Here is a 21,336-nt window from a genome sequence, read left to right on the forward strand (position 1 = left end):
GAATATCTGAGGTCAGGGGTCTTCAAACTTGGCCCTTTTATGACTTGTGGACTTCAACTCCCAGCAAAGCTGGCTGAGGAATTCTGGGAGTTGAAGTCCACAAGTCATAAAAGGGCCAAGTTTGAAGACCCCTGATCTGAGGTCTTTTGAGATCTTTCCTGCTTCCTGAAATGGAGAGGGAGAGAGAGAGAGCTGAGACTGCTTTTGGTGGCTTTGATTTGATAGCTATGATTTTGACTGACCGAGGTGTATGAATTCAACCGAGTGTGGTTTATTCAGTCGTGATTAAAACCCTGGTTTAGCATAATGTGAACAATCAAAACGATTCGGATTTGACACATTGCAATCCAAACGGGGTGAAGTTTCAATTTACTCCAGAGAGCAGCTTCTCTAGATTATAACTTTCTGGGCCTGTAATACTGCAGATGATGATGATAACTTTATTGTCACTTTGAATGTACACCAATCGGCATACATCAAAATGAAATTTCATTGCATACAGCTCTCAAAGGGTCACCACCTCCGATATATACTCCTTGTTCGGGGCCTGCTCAAATTTCAAATATATTCTTACAATAGTTCATTTAGTAACTGTTTGAAGATACAACGGCACAGAAAATGACTTATGACCGTTTTTCACACGACTGTTGCAGCATCCCCATGGTCATGTGATCAAAATCCAGATGTTTGGCAACTGGTTCATGTTTGTGTCGGCTGCAGTGTCCCAGACTCATGTGAGTCCCTTTTGTGACCTGACAAGCAGTCAGTGAGGAAGCCAGATTTACTTAAAAACTGGATCACTAAATTAACTGCAGTGATTCACTTAACTACTATGGCAAAAAAGGTTGTAAATTGGGGCAAAACTCACTTAACATTTTTTTCACTTAGCATCAGAAATGTTGAGTTCAATTACAGTCATAAGTCGAGGATTGCCTGCACCAACATTTTTACTTTATATTAGAGATCTCCTATAAGCAAAATAGATCAGTCACAACCCAAAGGAAACAATTATCTGCAATAAACTATAATTGTAAGTATATTGCTTGGTATCAAAGCATGAGGTTAAACCATCTTCACTATTTTGTGGATTCAGTCTGTTGAAGGAGCACAACACTGGAAACTACTTATGTTCATTGCAAGGAACATTGGAAAGCAGCTTTACAAGAGGAAGATTCTGATCAATGGAAATGTTTGATTTTTAAAGAAGGTAGGGAAATCCTTGAGATCTGCTTGGTTGGCCAGTTTGGAAAACTGGGTAGATTCTTATCCTGTCCATGGGGTTAGGTCTTCTATTATAGGGCTTTTCAACCTTTTCAGATTGTACCACTTTTAGGATATGACAATATTCAAGTACCACCAGTACTTAGCAAGGTGTCAAAAACTTGATGATTAAAAAAAGGGGGGTGGATTTTGGGTTTTACTGATTAGATTCATTTGTTATAGAAATGGCTAGTTTATAATATTATGGAAAAGTAAAAAGTTGAGGTTCAATGTTAATGCTTCCTTCTACTGCAACAGAGGATAAAGGTAAAGGTTCCCCCGCACATGTGTGCTAGTCGTTTCCGACTCTAGGGGCCGGTGCTCATCTCCGTTTCAAAGCCGAAGAGCCAGCGCTTGTCCGAGGATGTCTCCGTGGTCATGTGGCCAGCATGACTAGACGCCAAAGGCGCACGGAACGCTGTTACCTTCCCACCATAGTGGTCCCTATTTTTCTACTTGCATTTTTTACGTGCTTTCAAACTGCTAGGTTGGCAGAAGCTGGGACGAGTAACAGGCGCTCACTCTGCTACGCGGCACTCGGGATTCGACCTGCCAAACTGCCGACCTTCTGATTGACAACCTCAGCGTCCTAACCCACTGAGCCACCGCGTCCTTTTTCCCTTCTCCCCCTCACTTTCCCCCCTTTTCCTCCCCCCTGGGTCCTACTATTTGCTTTTGTATGTTTGCATTTTATTCTATAATAAAATATTACAAACTATAGAAAAAAAGGAAAAAAAAGTACCAGTTTTAATTTCTTTGGTGGATGTTCCTTTGCTGAATCTCTTTCCCTTTGCACTGATAAATGTATGAAGAATTTATCCATGTTTATTAATATGGGCCACTACCAGCTAGTTCAGGGGTCTTCAAACTTGGCACTTTTAAGACTTGTGGACTTCAACTCCCAGAATTCCTCAGCCCTCATGGCTGGTTGAGGAATTCTGGGAGTTGAAGTCCACAGGTCTTAAAGTTGCTAAGTTTGTAAACTCCTGAGCTATCTGGTTGGCCCTTCTTCCTCTCTCCCTTCTGAGCTCTCTATCACAATGTAGTAAGAATGCAAACCGCCCCCCAATCCCTCAAGTGCAAAGCAAGAAAATAAACACAAACTCGGTTTTTTTCCTCTTTAAGCTGCTTCAGGCGTGTCACGTGTCACAATGTTCCAATTCTAAACTGAAAGGCTTTAAACTAAGCCTGTTTACCTTCAAAGAAAACTTTCTAAAAGCCATAGACAGACTCAGTTAAAGGGGATAAAACTAATTACATTTGTTTAAAGGGATTAAACTTTTTCTGTTATCTTTTTTTTCCCCTTCTCCCACCCAAACCACGTTCTTTTATAGCCTGGCTTCTCTCACCTTTTTCTTCAGTTCACCGCCAGCCCCCAGCTGCTTCTGGAAGTGCCAATCAGCTAGAGCCAATCAGCTGGAGCCCTGCAGCTCCTGCCAAGCCGTCATGCCTTTTTTTTTAATACACGCCTCTTCCTCAGGCTTGGCTTGCTTAGGCTCATTCCCCTCCCCTGCTACACTTGGCTAGCAGTTGCATACCACCTACCACGTGGTGGTACGTGTACCACCACCGGTTGAAAATCCCTGTTCTATTAGACAAAGCGGGCCTTTTGGGAGGGGAACGCACCCAGGGAAGTCCATTGGGAAGGAGATGAAATGCTGAGGTCATGAACAGTTGGGATTTCTTTACCTTGCAATTCCCTTGTTAAGGGTTACTCCTGGGCTGTACTGTGAGTTGGTGAAGAGGCTTCTATTCTTTGGTTAGCTGGGATTGCAGGGGGCTTTTAGCTTGGGCAAGGGCAAAGAGAGGAATCAGGTTTGACTTTTGTCGTATCCGTCTCATCAGTATCACTGAGTTCACAAGGACAGAGGATGGATAATTTGTTCTAGTCACCTTATGGATCTCTTTTTTTTTAATACACATCTGGGAATTACCTCATAAAATTTGGGCAGCTCCATCACGAGATTTGTCAGTCTCTATAATGTGGTTATGAGGAAGTTGGATACAACTGCCCCCAAGTGGCTTTTCTTTTTTTTTTTATTGAAAAGTTTTAAGATACAATTTTCCTTTAAAAAACCCCCCTTCCCCCTCCCTCCTCCCCCCCTACCTCCCCCCCTCCCCCCCCCACTTCCCAGAGCTAAATACAAGGTATATATATATAAAAAAAGCAAACATAAACAACCATATACTAACAACTATAAATTCTAAAATCCATCACTCTCTAGCTTATATAGGATAAAACAAACCTTAGCAATATTAAATATATATATAAAACTAAAATAAAAAAAGAAACACTCTCTAGCTTATATAGGATAAAACAAACCTTAATAGTATTAAATATATATTAAAAACAAAAACAAAAAAGGAAAAAAAAACCCAAGATAGAAAGAGAAAAAGAAAAAGAAAAAAAAGGAAAAAAGAGTTATTCAAATACTACATAATACTTCCCAACCCTATACTTATCCTAAATAGACTCCATCCATTTTGTCCATTCCATGATATAACGTTCTTACAGATAATCTTTCAAATTAACCAAAATCTTCACCACCTCAACCAAATCAGAAAACTTTAAAGTCAACTCTTCTATAATCGGCCGTTCCTCTTCCAGTGCCACATCTATAATTATTCCAAACAAAAAAAAAAAATTGCGAACAAAACTTTAACCTCCATTTGAGAATCTTCTGTATATTCCACCAAACTTTAATCCAAAAAACCTCACCCTTTCCACAAAACCACCACATATAAAAATATATTGCGTCTACACCCAAACCTTTTCCCACCTCCCATACTTGACTATAAATACGTCATAGAAATTCCATAGACTTCTGCAAATTCTGCTATTTTCTCTTCTTAGATCGTTTTGCAGCAGCACGCGTCACCCTCTGTTCTATAGGATCATCCAACGAGGTTATATCTTGATCTCCTCCAACACCGTTGTCTTCTATCTGACCATCTTCAGCCTCTTGATGCACTCCTTCTCCAGATCCCTTTTCAGCTTCCAGAAGTGTTAATGGCGTTGCATTTAAAACATTATTGTAGAAATCACGCGCTTGCATCACAGTAACCAGACGGTACCTTTTACCTTCGTGCGTCACCATCAACCCAACTGGGATCTCCCATCTGAACCTTATATCTCGTTGCTTGAGCTCTTGCACAAGAAATGTAAAATCCTTCCTTCTCCTTAAAATCTTTGGAGGAATTTCTTTTAAGACCAAAACTTCTTGATTAGCAATCACAACTTTAGTATCATAAGCAGCTCGTATAACTTCATCTCTAGTTTCCCTTTTTGCAAAATATACCACATCTCTAGGCAACTTTCTCTGTCCAGCAATCCATGAATTCACACGAAACACTTTATCCATGCCTCCTTTTATTTCAGATGCTGGCTGTTTCAATACTACTTCGAAAGCCTCAGAAACCAGCTGCTTTAGATCTTCCTTAATATTCTCCTTTAAGCCTCTAATTCTAATGGCAAACTGCATCTGGTAATATTGAGCAAGACTCAGTTCCTTTTCCATTTTATCTTCATTCTCCAATACTTTTGCTTCTAATATAGCATTCTTTTGAGTCAAATCTTCTAGCTTTTCCTCCAATTCTTCCACACAACGAGCCACTTTACACACTGAAGACAAGATGTCTACCTTCATCACTCTAAACTTCTGTTCCATCCTCTCCTCCATTCTCTCCTCCAATTTCTCCTCCATCTGTGCAAATCTATCATTAATTGATTCCAAAATTACCTGGGTGTGTTTTTCAAGAGCATCTTGTAAGTCCTTTGATGTCAATACATCAAGAGGATGCAGCGCCTGCAGTAATGATTGTTGCACCGGCGAAGTTCCAGCACTCCGAAGAGTTTTAGGGGGTGGTTTAGCCGCCATCTTTTACCAATTGTGACGCACTTTCACTTCAGATTTCACTTCAGATTTATAATCCAAAAAAGTCCATCAAGCTGGAGAGTAAAATATAATAATCCTCTTCACCTTTTCCTCTTGTATCGCTCTGCCTGCTCCTTTAATCCATAGTCATTCCTTCAGGCAGGGGTGGTCGCAGACGCCTGGCTCTGCTCCAAGAAATCAGGAGCAGAGGCGCTGGCCAGCTGGGAGCAGCCCAGGCTACGGGGGAGTTCAATCCTTCAGCCGCCCAAGCCATAAGCTCAGGCGGCCCTGGAGAACTCTACCCCTACCTGGGAGCTCACCCCCTCCTCTTCTCCCGAGGAGGGGGCTTCAAATTCGCCCGAACAGCTGATCGGCACTGTTTCGGGCGAAAATAACTCAGCTGAGCCGCGGGCAGCCCGGAGAGGCTGTCTTCGGTGCCGCGCCGCCACCGGAAGTTCCCCCCAAGTGGCTTTTCTAACTGCAGATCCTGGAAGGTCCCGTTTTACTGAGCAGCTCCGAGATATATTGCAGGTGATGCACTGAACATTGCTGGCAGAAACTGGAATTTCATTAAACATACATATAGGTATAGGCGAGAGCAGTGAAATGCCAGTACTTCTCCATTTACTGCTCTGGTAGAATGCCCTCTGACCACATTAAGATACCCCATGCCTTACTAGAAAAGAATGGGTGGTGATCAATCTCTCTTCAAGATGCTTTGACATTTTTGCATGCCATTTGCTGTCAAAACCACTTCGTTTTGGCAGGAATAAGTGGCACAACTGGGACATCTTGTAGGATTACTTTGGCTTCTTTAGATCTTATGGGCAAGATTCTTAGCAGTAACAGCTTTGCTACTGTTAGCAATGCCGCTTGGGGGGTGTATGAAAGCCCTAATAAGCAGGCATATACATAGAATGAAGGCTACTGCTAAGCTTGTAAGCCGCCCTGAGTCTTCGGAGAAGGGCGGGATATAAATGGAATTAAAATAAATAAAAAAAATACTGTGGGATGGACCTGTGCTTCTGTTGGCTTTTTCAGGCAGCTTTGTATTGCTGAATTTGAGAGGTGGTAAATACCTTAGTTTGAAAGGAAGCAAATGCAAGTAAACAAATAGGTACTTTAGTGGGAAAGTAACAGCATTCCATATACCTTGGTGCATAGTCATGCCAGCCACATGACCATGGATTCATCTTTCGACAATGCTGGCTCCCTCAGCTAGGAAATGGAGATGAGGACTGCCCTCTAGAGTCAGACACAACTGGACAAGGGAATCCTTTACCTTTTTTCACCTTAAATACCTCAGAGAAATTACTTGACTTGAGAACAACAGTGGTGAATCCCTCACCCCCTTTTGAAGACACCACCTTTTGCTTTGAAAGTCTCTTTTTTGAAGTCATAGAAATTGCATCTGTAAATAATCCTGAAGTGGACTGTCTTGATCAGGCATGTCAAACTTGCGACGTCACGTGACGTCGCGCGACATATCGGAACTTTTTCCCATTGCCAAAAATGGGATCGGCGCGGTTTCTCTGTGACGCTCCAGCCCGCGGGCCGGCAGTTTGACACCCCTGGTCTTGATCTTTTCCTGATTTGGATATGGAATTGAAAACATTTGTTGCTCCAATGAATTACCCGTCTGGACTTGAATAGAGGGTGTTGCCTTCCTGGCACAATTCAACGGCACTTCATACAATGACTTCCTTCTGGACCAAGAGGGACTGGGGACATTCTTTTGCAATGGTTTTGCTCCTACTGAACAACAGATCCTGCCAATTCCAATCTAGTAGCCACATGCTTATCCTCCTCTCCTCAGTTTACCAAACCTTGGATATTGGCAGCAATGTTAGATTCCATACAGCTGACGCCTGGTCACTGGACAACAGTACAACACTTCACCCAGGCGCTAATTATAATTTGTAGATTTTCCAAGATATTCTATAATTCAGTTGTATTGCATGATTTAATTTTTATTCTGATACTGATTCAATCTTTTTCTGAAATTAAACACAGAGCAAATAGGATGTAAATGACATCTCCATATTTCCCTCTCCTCCTCTGAAAGACATCCAACTAAGAGATCCCCATTACAAAAAGATAAAGCCAACTAGCACTGTAAATTTTTATTATGGGATTAAAAAAACCAAGTCTGCTGAGTACAGTACTGAAAAACAGATCAGGACAAGGGAATGCAGGCTGGGAGCCTAATGTTAGGCCAATAGTTACTTTTAGTTTGGAAGGCAAATATAGCTCTGGCTTTCCCTAATAGTAGTACTGACTTTGGGCACAGAGCACTTACCTCTAGTATGAGGTCCCTTATTGCAATGCTGTGGTCCCAAATGCTTGTGCAGTCACAACTTAGGGAGGACAAGTGCAATCTACACACAGCTATCAAGATCACAGGATCCCAAATAAGTCAGCATCAAAACTTTTTTGAGAGAGGAACCCCAGGCCAAAGTGCAGAAGCCTGCTTGCATTGCACGTCAGCCAGTGGGGAAACACATATAAAAGGGCACAGTAGGTCATCAGGTCAGTGAAAAATCCAATGGATGTGCAGGGATACACTTTCTTACAGCATCCTTGATAGGGGACAAGATGCTGCTGAAGCTAATCAGCACTGAGAGGATGGGAAGCAGTACTACAGTACTACGTATGCCCCAATAAATACCAATAAATATGGAGACTGTGAATGGGAAGGTAGCAGCAGCAGCAGCAATGTTTCCATCCCATTTGGTGTATTATAGCAGGAAGTGCTATCAAAATTGCACCATTGCCGAGCAGTCTAGTAGAGCTTGTAATTATGAAAAGAAAGGACCAAGGCAATAACATTATGCCCATAGTCAAGCCAAGAAAAAATACCCAATATTCAAGAAACAAAGCCTTGTCCAGCAGAATCAGGTCAGCAATCCATGTCGTCATTCTCATACCAGGGGATGGTGCCATCTGTGCCAAAATAACGGTCTCCAAAGTTACCTAGTAAAACATGAATTACATGCTTGTAATAGATGCAGCTCAGGAACTTCTTTCTGGCCCATGGAAATACCCACAACATTGCATCAAACAATAAGTGTTAATCTTGCAAACTACAATGTCCTCACGTAAGAGGAAAAATTATTATTAAATCAGCCGGTCAAAATCACTTATCAGAAAATGAATGCTACAGCTAGACAGTGCCTGATCTGTACCACTCAGGCTCGCCAAATAGGCCAAAGCAAAACAAAATGTCAGAAAACAACAACTGCTTACCAATGCCAGGAATGATGTGGAATTCCTCATTGACTCTCTTGTCCACAGCAGTGGTGATGATACGTACACGGGGAAAAGCATAAGCCACAGAATGGATTCCCATCTCTGCCATCAACAGAGACAGTAAGAAGATCCTATCCTCTTGTACATCATGATCCTATGGGATACAGCACTTGTGAGCAGTCTCTATATTATTCTGAGTTCTCCAAACTATTTTCAATGACTACTTTAACCATCAATCCCTGTCATGTATGCAACCCCATTCCATATTAGCTGTATTCATCAGTCTGTCTTGGCTTATAACATCAACAACAGAAGAATTCCAACCAAACCACCACTCATCTCATATTACTGGGCCTCAACATACCAGCAACACCCGAATAGCCATCATGGCAGCAGCTCCAGTAGACACAGTGCTATCCATCAGAATGACGTAGTCTTCACTGATCTCTTTGGGCAGCCTGAGATAATGCAGCTGGCAAGAGCAGAAAAGATATAAGAAAAATAATCTTATCCACAACTCGGCCCCATTTCAAAATTAATTCCCGCCCTTCCAAAAGACCCGATTCTCTTTTTCACCTCAGGTTCCCCTGTGTCATGGTTGGTTTGGATGAGAATCTTTCCTAAGCGGATATCTTTGCAGACAGCTGTAAGAGCCTGCTCCATGGTCTCACCTGCTCTCAGGATGGAGACTCCAGTGATCTACAAAAGGGGAGAACAGTTTTCTTCCAAGATCCTTGTCGAAACGCCATCACTTAAATCTATTGCTCTGTACTTGTAACAGTGACAGAGGACTTGACTGCATGAAGAAAATCCCAGCTGCATCTCTAGCAGCTACTAAGCAAAGTCAGGGGTGTCAAACTCAATTTCATGGAGGGCCGCATCAGCATTGTGCTTGCCCTCAGGGGGCCAGGTGGGTATGGCCAGGGTGGGCGTGGCCTACTGGGTGGGCGTGGCTAGAGTGTGTATGGCCTATTGGGTGGGCATGGCCAGCTCTACATCGTTTGCATCAAGGGTGCCTATGGGGGCCTGGGCAGGAGTGGGACAGATCTGAGGGTCTCTGGCAGAAGGAGGGTCTCTGGGCCAGGGCCAAGGCAGTGGGGGCCGTTCCCTCACTGTTTCCAGGATGGCTTCGCGGGCCGCATGAAACCACTTCGCGGGCCGGATCTGGCCCCCGGGCCTTGTGTTTGACATGTCTGAAGTAGACCTTTCCCAACAAGACTGCTGAAAGGCCTATTCTGTAGAAAACAAGACTGATCTTCACCAATTTAATGAAGGATTGGGGTGACATGATAGCGGTGCTCCAATATCTCAGGGGCTGCCGCAAAGAAGAGGGGGTCAACCTATTCTCCAAAGCACCCGAAAACAGGACAAGAAGCAATTCCTTGAAACTAATCGAGAGAACCAACCTAGACCTAACGAGAAATTTTATGTCACCAATTAATCAGTGGAACGGCTTGCCTTCAGAAGTTGTGGGTGCTCCATCACTGGAGGTTTTTAAGAAGAGATTGGACAACCATTTGTCTGAAATTGTACAGGGTTTCCTGCTTGAGCAGGAGGTTGGAGAAGACCTTGAAGGTCCCTTCCAACTCTGTTATTCTATTATCATCATTATCATTATATTAGTCTATTCACCACCTTTCCCCTATTCTCTTCTCCTACGAAGATACTACCCGACAGACCCCTCTGAGGCAATTAAAAAATCACTCACCCGCTGCCTATGGAATCTCTTCCCATCATAAATTGTCCCCTGTGGTGTCTCTACAGTAACTGGCTGAAAAAGTCAAGACAATTGCAGGTTGGAATAGAAGGAGCTGACAAGGCCAAATCAGCAATCATGCAAGGCTATTTGCTGAGGCATGCTTGAACCAAAAAACATAAGAAAATACTCCATATGCAGATAGAAGGCTAGACAGTCTATGGCATCTCCGTTGGCACTAAGATAAGTGGAGTGTGTTCGTGTGTGGTGTTAAATGGTGGGAGAAGCACATACCTTGAGTGGTAGAAAGGAAAGGGCATGTTCAATCAGCAGTCGCATGAGACGCTTGGAATAGAATATGAATTCATCCCTGCTGGTGTCCTTGTTCCTGCAAAAGCAATGTTATTCCATGCTAGGATTCCAGCCCAGAAAATGTGTATCTAAAGCAACCTATGTCAATGCTGCAAACATTGATATGTTTTTGCACTGACAATATAAGAGACAGCCTGTTACTTTAATTGCTTCATGGGGGGGGGGGAGGAAATCTACCCGGATGTTGTGAGAAGATTGGAAAAGCCCGCGTACAGAATGGGAAGTGAAACCTCATATGTAAAACTAATTGGATAATTTGATTTAGATGTTTCCTTTCATTATTAAGACCTTTTAGATAAACAATGTTTACTTTTCATTTGAACTGTCTCATTTATCGGAACCATGACAACCAGTCTGACAGCACTGAATTTACCTATGAAACCCAAGCCCTCCATCTTTTCCTTAAGCAGCTCTGATGTTCCTCTGTAGCTGCTAAAACACAAACTGCTGGCCTTTCCCTCTCCAGAGGCTTATAGCCTGTCTCAGAGGCAAGCATACCCCCAATGATATATCTTGCCTAGTACCTGATAATAGTGTGCATCCCCCGAACCTGCGGTGTGCTCTCCAAGACACTTAAGGTTGTTGGCAATGGTTGTCCCTGATGAGCAGAGGCCAAGGCTGCTCTGTGAAAAGATAAGAATGATGAGACACATGGAAGACGGAAGCAATGTATCTGTTCGCCCTACAATAGCAGCTCTGCATGCAAAACATCGTTTCTGCTCATATGGTCCCTCCCCACCACATTTGTGCACAAAGAAAGAGAACTAGATCCAAAGTAAATTCTGGAATTTCAAACTCCTCTCCCTGCTTCTAAAAAGGCAAATAGCGTAACCTAGGACATGAAGCCTCTTTATTATGAGCAATTATAAACTGCTCTAATTCTGCCCAGCAACTACACCACACCAAAGTCTCCAGTGCCCACCCATGAAAATCAGGCACAGGTAAGTTATCTTTCTACTACGGGATTAAAAAAAAACAGGAGCACAGGAAATTAGCAGGAAGATTCCCCCAGCCTTGCTCCGTCCCCACCATCCCCTCAAAATGGAGCACAGTACACAGGGAGAGGAAGGTGCAGCAGGAAATAGCCAAAGGAGACCAAGTGTCCTCACATATGCCAGCGTAGCTTCCTCTGACGCAGGTGCCCAGGCCCAGCAGGACAGAAGAGAGACAGATAGACAGAGTGCGTTAGGAGGGCAACAAGGCAGCAGCTTCCTGCCTGAGACGTGGGGCAGAGGAACAGCAGAATGCTCCCACAGCACCAAACCAGGGAGAGCAGCTGGGATCCCAGTAGCTCACTGAGAGTAGTCTTAAAGCTACTGCATGAACGTCCTCCATCCCAACCTCGCTGAAAAGTGTTACCGTTTTGATATGCAAATAACACTTGTGGAAACGTGGCTGGGATGTAAAACGTACTGAAACTCCATTCGATACAGTCCCGTATATTATTGTGCATATTCTTATACACAAAATAATAGTGTTGGCAAGAAACACTTCATTGACATGGAGGAGAAAGTGAGACTTATCAAGCAGCGCCCTGAGAAGTCTGATTGTAAAGAAAGACAGCAAAGCTGAACTCTCTGTAAAAAGAGCACAAATCTAACATGCTCTATCTAGGGAGGTTCCAAAGTGGTCAGAAGCTTGCACGTGCTCATTAAGGAATCTTCAGCCCCAGCAACTGCCTATATTTATCTCCTTGCATATTCCCACCAGATAGTACGAACAAATCTTCCCCAACACCCAGCTGCTCTCCCACTGGCTGGTTTGATGGGCGTCAGAGAACAATACTAAGATGAAGAAGGTGGGGGAGAGAAGAGAAGAGGAGGAAGGATCTAGCTCTATTTCTTTAAGGGTGCCACCATACCTGACTGTGATTTCACGCTGGGCGGTAGGAGGAGGAGCCCACACCGGGAGGCAGTGTTACAAGGCAGGGTGTAGTGGGAAGTGAAACAAAACAGAACAGCCGGTCACTGTACACAGCAACATTTGCCCCAAGGCCAAGCCTAAAATAATAGAATGGTGGCGCCATTCTTCCCCATCTCCCTATTGCTTACTAATTTGGAGACAAAAACAATGTGGTAGATGGGGCCATCGGGAGTGGAAGGATTCTTGGAACACCCATCAGCTGCAATCTTTATTTTGTGGCTTATATAGGAGAGCAATGGCCAGGAATGGGATGCCTTTTCAGGATATGGGGAAAGGGTAAATTCTTGGCAAGGAGAGAATAGTTCTTTGGACTATAACAAGAAGCAGATACTGGGCAATGAGGAGGAGTAATCATGTGGGAATGGGGCTTTCTGCCGCTGTGATGTTTTCTCCCTCCCCAAAACTACTTCTCCTCACCTTTTCCAATTGGCTATGAACATGCTGAACAATCAAGTCCAAAGCCACAAAGTTCTCTCCACCTGGGGGAAAAAAATGTTTTTAGTCACAGATTTGGTCATTCACTCCAACAAGCCATGGGAGATGGATCCAACTGCTAGAGCAGTGTTTCTCAACCTAGGCAATTTGAATATGTGTAAACTTCAAATCCCAAAATGGCTGGTTGGAGAATTCTGGGAGTCAGTCTACATATCTTCCAAGTTGCCGAGGTTACGAAACCTGCCCTAGAGTGATTATCAGTGCAGCAGCAACAGCAATAACTATTACACGTTTCAAGTGTTTTAAGCAATTCACTTCTAAGGCTTTTTCCCAAAGTAGACTAACAGGGTTATGCTGCACATACTTATCTCTGCTACTTACTTAGTTCTTGCTCTTTGGAGAAGAGGCCCCTAGAAATGGGTCCGGGTTTTTTGGCCTGCGTTAACCAGATTTATATTTGCTAAACTATACTTGTAACATGGGGGCAATTTAAGAAGGGGGGGATAAATTTTCTCCACTCCTAGCAATGTTTGTTTGCTATATTGTGCATATGCAAGAGTTGTGTCCGTAGTTGGTATGTGTGCCAGATCAGCTATGACACAACTATGACACAAGAACTGGGAGAATTATGCCAAGGTAATACAAACTCCAGATCTCAAATGTAATCTATGAATAATTATTTCATCTTGCTGCCTATTTGGTCTAGGGACTTAAGGGACTGTCAAACCATCAAGAGGAAATCCAATACTTGATTTATAGTGAAGCAATTATGAATAATTTTTCATACCTACCTGTACAATACTATGTAACTGGTAAAACTCAACATTTTAAAACTTTACCAAAATGTAGATAGTGTTGGTTAGATCTAATTCTATTTTCTTGCCCATTATAGCAAATGGGGAATTTCATTTACATTACACAACCATATCAGAAAGATCCAGGCTAGTCAAAGAAATTAAGCATACTTTTTAATTTCAAAAGCTAGACACGCATTGTGGAATATGGTGGATTCAGATGAGGAAAACTCCTTTAATTTTGCCCTATAAATGAAAGCAGCTTTGCCTATAACTGAAAGACATAAATTTTTGTTTTAATTCTATATACTGTATTAAGATGGTACTTGATTTGAATATAATGTCCCTGGGCGGCCATCACAATAGATAGGGGGATAGAATGACCAGGCAGAAGTCTTCCAATATTTGGCAAACTGTCACAAAGTAAAGGGGGACAACCTATTCTCCAAAGCAGAGGTCTCCAACCTTTCCGGGCTCGAGGACCGGAGCAAAGGAGAGCAGCTTCAAAATTGGTGTGTGAGTGCACGCACGCATGGGGCCATGCACACTGGTGTGTGGCACTAGCAGACTCTTTCGCGCATGCAGCATGCGCTGGTGCTGTGCGCTTATGCGAACAGCCACGTACTCCCACGGCGGCTAGCAGCCTGTTCACACCTGCACAAACTGCCCAGGCTAGCGGCACATGCACAAATGGGCTGCAGACACCCGCCCCTCACTAGCATTCCCCTTCGTGCCTGCACAATGGGCAAAGAGGCCAGCGGGCACTGGAGTGAGTGAGGGGAAATGCGTTTCAAATGTGTGTGCGCACCGGCCAGCCATTTCTGCGGCCTACTGGCCAAGAGCCCACAGTCTGCTCCCGGGCCACAGACCATAGGTTGGGGACCTCTGCTCCAAAGCACCCAAGGGCAGAACAAGAAGTAATGGATGGAAACTATCAAGGAGAGATCCAATCTAGATCTAAGGAGAAATTTCCTGATAGTAAGAACAATTAATCAGTAGAACAGCTTGCATCCAGAAGTTGTAGGTGCTCCATCACTGGAGGTTTTTAAAAAGACATGAGACAGCCATTTGTCCAGAATGATATAGGATTTCCTGCTTGGTTAGGGAGCTGGACTAGAAGACCACCAAGGTCCCTTCCATCTCTGTTATCTATATAAAGATCACTCTTTATAAAAAATCATTTGAATTAAGGAGTAGGTTCAAAAGTCAAAGAGATTCTGAAATAGGGATGTCTGCATCTTAGGTAATATTTCATCATTCCCATTAATAGCTCAGTGGCAGGACTCAGCCCTTTTTTAAATTTTCTATATCCCATAAATCAATCAGTCTGTTTTTTTAAATGCTTTTAAAAGATCTTTAAGGTGCATATGGTTCTCTTGGTCATAGAGGTTAATCTTTGTATTAGTAAGTTTTCAGATCTTTTATGAGAACCATTTTTAGTGTGGTGGCTAAGGTGCTGGACTAGAAACCAGGAGATTAAATTGTAGTCATATTTAGACATGAAGCAGGCATTCTGTCTCAGTGTTCATACTCAAAATTCCTGTGTCTTCTACAGTGAGTAACACAGCCCAAAGTTGCACCTTGAACAAACCTACAGCCTTTCCTTCTCTCACCTCGAGGCACCACAATGTCTGCTGCCTGCATTGTAGGTTCAATGTACTGCTCAAAGGCCGGCTTCACAAATTTGCTGTACTGCTTGATGACACCTGCCACGTCCCGCCCACGTTCCATGATGTCCCGCTTCAACCGCCGCACAAGCCGGATATCTGAGTCTGTGTCCACAAAAACTTTCATGTCCAGGAGCTACAGAAGTCACAAGGAAGGGAAAAACTAGAGACAAAGGCATCTGGCCAAAGTCTTATCTTAGAACTTATTCAAATGTCTGCATCTCTGAGGGACTCATTTACAAGTTACTTCCCACAAAGCATTTGTGACACAGATTAAATAGGGAGCCCATCTACTCATGTTTGTTACCTTTGCTCTATTCAATACCTGTAGAAGCTCCTTATTGGCAAATGACAGGATACCTTCAAATATAATTACATTGGCCCCATAGATAGTTTTCTGCAAAGAAAGGAGAAATAATATGTCAATTAAAGCTGGGGAGAGAAATCAGAACCCACCAGAAACTCAGATCTAAGACATTCTTCCTGGGTATATTAACAAGTAATCAAGGTCAATTCCAGTATGATGCCCTCTCTTTCACATTAAGTTCTTTCTCATATCATAAGACTCCACAATCTAACAAAGCTTTCAAATGAAATAATTGCCAATGGAGTAGCGATATAGCCCTCAAATCACCAATGGAGACAAACAAGTCTTTAGCAGCACCATTTTCAGCCTGTGACCATCAGCTTTCAGGAAAAAGTGATAGTCATTTCTCCTAAAAAAAATGGAATAGTCCACTGTATTCCAGAAATATTTATTTATTGAATTTATTTGCCACCTTTATTATAATGAATAAAATATTCTCATCCTCAGCTTGCTAACTTCCTCCATCTAAAAAATAGTTACAAACCCCTACACTAGCAAGCAGGTGAAAAAAGATACCTAATGAGCAGAACTATAATTTTATTATCTGTCTCCAGTCCCCAAAATGAAACAGATCAGGCATTCAATGAATACTAGACTACCGTAGCAAAAAAAGCATAGCCTACTCCAGATGGACTCTCGCTGACATCAAAAAATCAATAACATCAGAAAAATATTGGTGAGCTTTCTTTTCAGATCATATCACAATTCTATTCTTCTATTTGAGTTTACTTAGAAACTGCTTTAGAAAAACTTGCATTTCAAAAAGCAAAATGGAATTCATTACATGAATTAGGACAGAAAATACAAAATGAGACATTCTGTGGAAACCATTTATACTGTTAGTCAAATGCAGTTTTCTTTCCAAAGATCCTGCAGCATCTGAACCTTATCAGGCTCCAAAAGAAATGCCTGCCAATTCAGGCAAACATAGTAGCTAAAACACAGAAAATCTTTTTAATTGAAACATTGCAGCATTATTTTCACTAATTGAAAGCAGTTGTAACCAAATAAATGGATGTGCACGAATAGTGCTTTTTTATAAAAACAGGGCTAGAATCAGGTTGCATTATTTTTCCTGACTGTGAGAAATTCATTTTTCTCATACTTGTAGAAACTAAACTGATGGACTTAGGTTTAGCTCTGCTGTTTCTGGCCCCTGACTCTATTAGATACGTGGTTACACCTGCCAGGTATCTTAGTCAGTTGGAGTCAGTAAACCACCGTAAAGCATTCTCGCTTGCACAGTGCCATGTGTTTCCTTTGGCTGTCCTGTACGGCAAGTACAAGAAGACACCACTGTCTGAAAGACTCTGCCCCTGTGGCTCTGGAGAGGTGGAGACCATTGGTCACATACTCCTTCGATGCTCCTTCTACAGAGCCATTTGGAAAAACTATGTCCTCCCCATTATTAATAGGCATCCCGGTCGTTCAGAAAATATTTATCTCCAGTGGCTGCTTAAGGATGAGCAGGCAGAGATCACGGTGCAGGTGACCAGATTCTGTGCAGCAGCATTGGGGATTCGCCAGAAACTTAGATCTTTTTCGCCAGAAACTTGTAGATCTTTTTAATAATATTTTGTAATTAATTATATTACATCAGTACCCTTCCTTTAAATATTATTCTTGGTTTATTACATAAATTGTTACAACATATATGGTTTCTATTTTATACCTATCAATGTTGTAGATTTATATCCACCTGTGGAACTGCATTAACATAGTAATAGAACGTCAAAGAGTTATAATAGGATTTACTTTTCTAGTTGTTCATATATTAGTATATTGATTTGCTCTATTTTTGTTCTTTTAAACTTTTCTGGTCATTGACCGAATAAATATTGATTGGTTGAAACTGATAAGGTAGACCAAGCGTTTCTCAACCTCAGCAGCTTGAAGATGTGTGGAATGAATGGGGAATTCTAGGAGCTGAAATCTGCACAGTTGAGAAAATTGAGGTAGATCAATTTAATGTTTTTATGTAGAAGATATACAGTCATTTTAGGGAAATGTTTCAGTTCCACATTAGAATAGAAAACCTACCTCAGGAATGAGGAATCTAAGGCTTCTACATGTAAACCATTCCCAGAAATTTACACTATTGGCTATGTTTGCTACATGTTTGGAGCTATGATTCTGCACTCTCTAAAGGAGCTTGGGTGGCTTTCAACCTGCCCTATAACAAGCCCTCCAGCCAACAAAGTCTATGTATTTGTGCAGTTTTAGCCAATTGCAGAATACCAGATCATGAATACCTTACGGAGATAATACAGCCTCACAGAAAAGGGTAGAAGTGAAGCCTTTTAATTTCTATTTAATTTAATTTAAATTCTATTTAATTTTAATTGCTATGAATAGCACAACACCCTCCCTCACCAACATACCCACTCCTTGCGCCGGCTATGTGTGGTAAAATCATAAACAGGAACTTTAACGCTCTTGCCCTCTTTCAGCTTTCGTAGGACACTGATGAGCAGGTCAAAATCAAAGGCATCAGGATGGTCAAAATTGTATTCATTACGGGCAGCTTGCTCTTGCTGTTCTTTGTTCAGTACCTGGAAGAGCACCAAAGACAACAGAAAACAGGGAAGAGAACAGACTGGATCAATACTGTAGAGGTGATTTTCTAAACTCCATTTTCTCACTTCTTCCCATCTCTACCTTTGAGAGGGGTTGAGTTGAGGGAGTTGGGCCAAGATATTTTAACCAGCCCACCTTGTAGAAGCTATCCATGGAGAGCAGCACCACCCAAGGCACATCTAGTGCTTCAATGATTTTGTTGGCCACTGTAGTCTTGCCAGATGCACTGCCACCACACAAGCCTGGGAAAGACGAAAACACCACTAACACAAGCTAACGAGAAGAGGATAATCTGGAGGAACAGCCCTAAGACATGTTCCCTCTCCTCTTTATTCTTTACTGTCTAGTGTGCCTTGATTTCCAATGATCTCCACTTCAATCTCCGTAGTGGGAAACAAGCCAGCATGCAGATGTCACCAGCAGCATTACTCAAGAGTGGCAAGCATAGATGTGGCTCACATAACATATTACAGCCAAACCCAGCAGGCGTGGTACTACTAATGTGGCCAGCAACAACAGAATACTTGATTAAAAAACCCTTATGTCAGCATATTAATCTCATTCTATGCAAGTAGCTGCAACTTCAAGGAAGGAGGGGAAATATGGTAAAGAAAATGAGAAACGAATAGATATCCAAAGGCAGGGAAAGAGTGACCATGAGCTCCCAGTTGCTGAATAAATCTCATAAGGACTCAAACGGATCCTCCCATCTACAGGACAAAGGAGTAGCCCTGATTCTCCTACCAATGACAAAGGCTTCCTTGAAAGGAGTGCCCGTCTCGTTGTACCAGGGCGGCCGTCCAGCCGTGTAGATGGTGCGCTTGCTAGTCCGAAGCAGCGGCGGCTCCGTTTTCGACTGGCTGGTGGTCCTTTTTCTTGGGGAAAGCGACGGCGTGAGCGGCAAGAGGTTGACAAGGCTGTTCAAGGCGGCTCCTTTGCTCCCGCTGAGCCGGAGAGAAACCAACACATTAGGGAGGAAGACTATCTCGCCCCGCCCAACAAAGAAAGTCATGCATGGTGCAGCTCCTTCTGCACTTCCTCCCAGCCACCTACAATCCACACCACCCTTCAAGCCCCGTCTCCGGAGGCATCCGGGGCTCGGCTTCCCACGTCGTCTCCGAGCTTAGGAAGAACTAAGCAATGCAATGGGAGGCGGAAGAAGTACGTGGCCGCGGCTGCGGGCAGGACATTTTAAACCGGGGGAACTTTCCAAGGTGAGGCGGACAAGGGACGCCGGCGAACTCGCTCGGGCTCCTCCTGCGATGCCCCGGCTCCGATTCCTCACCTGCTACGCCGCCCAGCCGGGACAGCTTCCTCGACCACGCCGTCGGCAGACGCCATCTCGATCACGCTCCCGCCAGTCCTCTGCCTGCAGCCGCACAGCTTGCCGGGAGAACGTCGAGGCGTGGCGCGCTTAAGGACCACGTTTTGGCATTGTCGACACCGCCCCTGCACTGCGAAAGGGCAAGTTCCGTCAAGTTCTAGGGAGACCATAGAGCAGGGGTAGGCAACCTCGGCTCTTTTATGACTCATGGACTTCAACTCCCAGAATTCCTGAGCCAGCCAAGCTGGCTCAGGAATTCTGGGAGTTGAAGTCCATGAGTCATAAAAGAGCCGAGGTTGCCTACCCCTGCCATAGAGAATAAAAGAACAGAGAGAGAGAGAGAGAGAGAGAGAGGGAGAGAGAGAGATCTTATTATCAAGACTCCGAACTTTCCCTTGGGGGAGCCATTTTCAGATCCGTGCAGAATTGGATGCCGGTCGTTATGGATGGAATTGAAACTGGTCCTTTTTATTATCGGCCGAGTAACGGCCAAAATGTCCGGTAGCAAATTAAAATATGGGGCAACTTTCGTGGATCACCGTCCGCTTCGTCCAATTCACGGAATGCAATTTTTAAAAGGAAGTGTAATGTCATAGCTAGGTATTAAAAGGGAAGGGGAAGACAGAGTGAAAGAGAGGGAAGTGGAAATTATTTGTACTGACAGCCAAAAGTGATCTAAAGTAAGTCGTTATCAGTATAACTAAGCAATGTTCACCATTCTCTCCATTTTAACTGCTTTCCTGAAAGGGTTATTCCATCCAAATCTCCATTGGAAAAAATGTTCCATATGGTAGTTGCTATTAGGGACGGTATTAATGTCTCCTCTCCCCTGATCTATTTGAGGCAGATAGTCCTGCAGGTACCCGGATGCTAAACTAGATAAGAGTTTAAAATCAAAATCAGTATTTTGAATTGTATGCAGCTGTGTATTGGTCACCAGAGCCTGCAGCATTGATGTTATAGTAATAATCTGAACAGCAGTGGTTTACACCCACCAACAACCAGGCTTCTGCATTTTGAAATAACTAGCTTCTAATCAACTTCATCCCATAATTATATGAATTTCTAACAATGTAACTAAGGCTATTTCTCTGCCAGCAACTTATGGTGTCTTCATAGCACCATCCAGTCATAGTTAAAGTGTTACAAAGTCTACCCTCATACTGGCACAACAAAACACTATTTCAAACATTGAATCACTAAAGTCCTAAGTTACACAACATTTAAACTAACACCAAGCAAATATATTAGGGTGCTGTGTGTCATCTCCCAGAATCCCTCAGCCAGCACTGCATTACGGCATAGCACAGTACATGATCCTATCCAATATTTACTGGATTACCTCAGTCATGTTTTTTTGATATTTCAATTGATTACAAGAAAGGATACTTTTGGAAAAATGTTCATTCTTCTTAAGCAAGAGCTTCCATATGCTTACATGCTATCCCTGATGAACCAGGACAAGACCCATTTAAATCCAGTGGTTTGATTCTCACATTGGCCAACCAAATGACCTCTGGAGTACCTGCAAGGCAGCAGACAGATATAGCCCTATCCACCATTGTTCCCTTGCAATTAATTGTTTGGGAGGCATGCTGGCGTCAAACTGGAGGCAAATTGAATTCTCAATGGCAATAATCATTCCATCTATATTCCTGGGAACAGTTTCAAAATGTTCTAAAAGTTGGTGAGACAAGATTTTTTCCTTCCTAGATACAATTCCAATTTTCTTTCAGCAAAGCTTATTTCTCTAGATGTCTAGTTACCATATTATATCATTAACTGTAGTATTCTCAT

The 21,336-nt window shown here is 42.9% G+C and overlaps 1 protein-coding gene across 1 annotated transcript; it reads right to left on the reverse strand.

Annotated features, from left to right (window-relative positions):
• Positions 1-7,243: 7,243 nt before the first annotated feature.
• LOC310650819 (uridine-cytidine kinase-like 1) lies at positions 7,244-19,716 on the reverse strand. The gene is made up of 15 exons (XM_083379584.1): positions 19,501-19,716; positions 18,960-19,159; positions 18,351-18,457; positions 18,020-18,190; positions 15,597-15,668; positions 15,218-15,407; positions 12,793-12,854; positions 12,314-12,330; positions 10,977-11,075; positions 10,375-10,468; positions 10,093-10,155; positions 8,961-9,083; positions 8,749-8,856; positions 8,382-8,538; positions 7,244-8,108 (listed from the first exon to the last, which is right to left on the reverse strand). The coding sequence occupies exons 1-15, from the start codon at positions 19,707-19,709 to the stop codon at positions 8,035-8,037; spliced, it is 1,746 nt and encodes a 581-aa protein (XP_083235710.1). The 5' UTR covers positions 19,710-19,716; the 3' UTR covers positions 7,244-8,034.
• Positions 19,717-21,336: the final 1,620 nt, after the last annotated feature.

This window comes from Vipera ursinii (assembly GCF_947247035.1).
Source record: "Vipera ursinii genome assembly, chromosome: 1".
Taxonomy (NCBI): Eukaryota; Metazoa; Chordata; class Lepidosauria; order Squamata; family Viperidae; genus Vipera; species Vipera ursinii.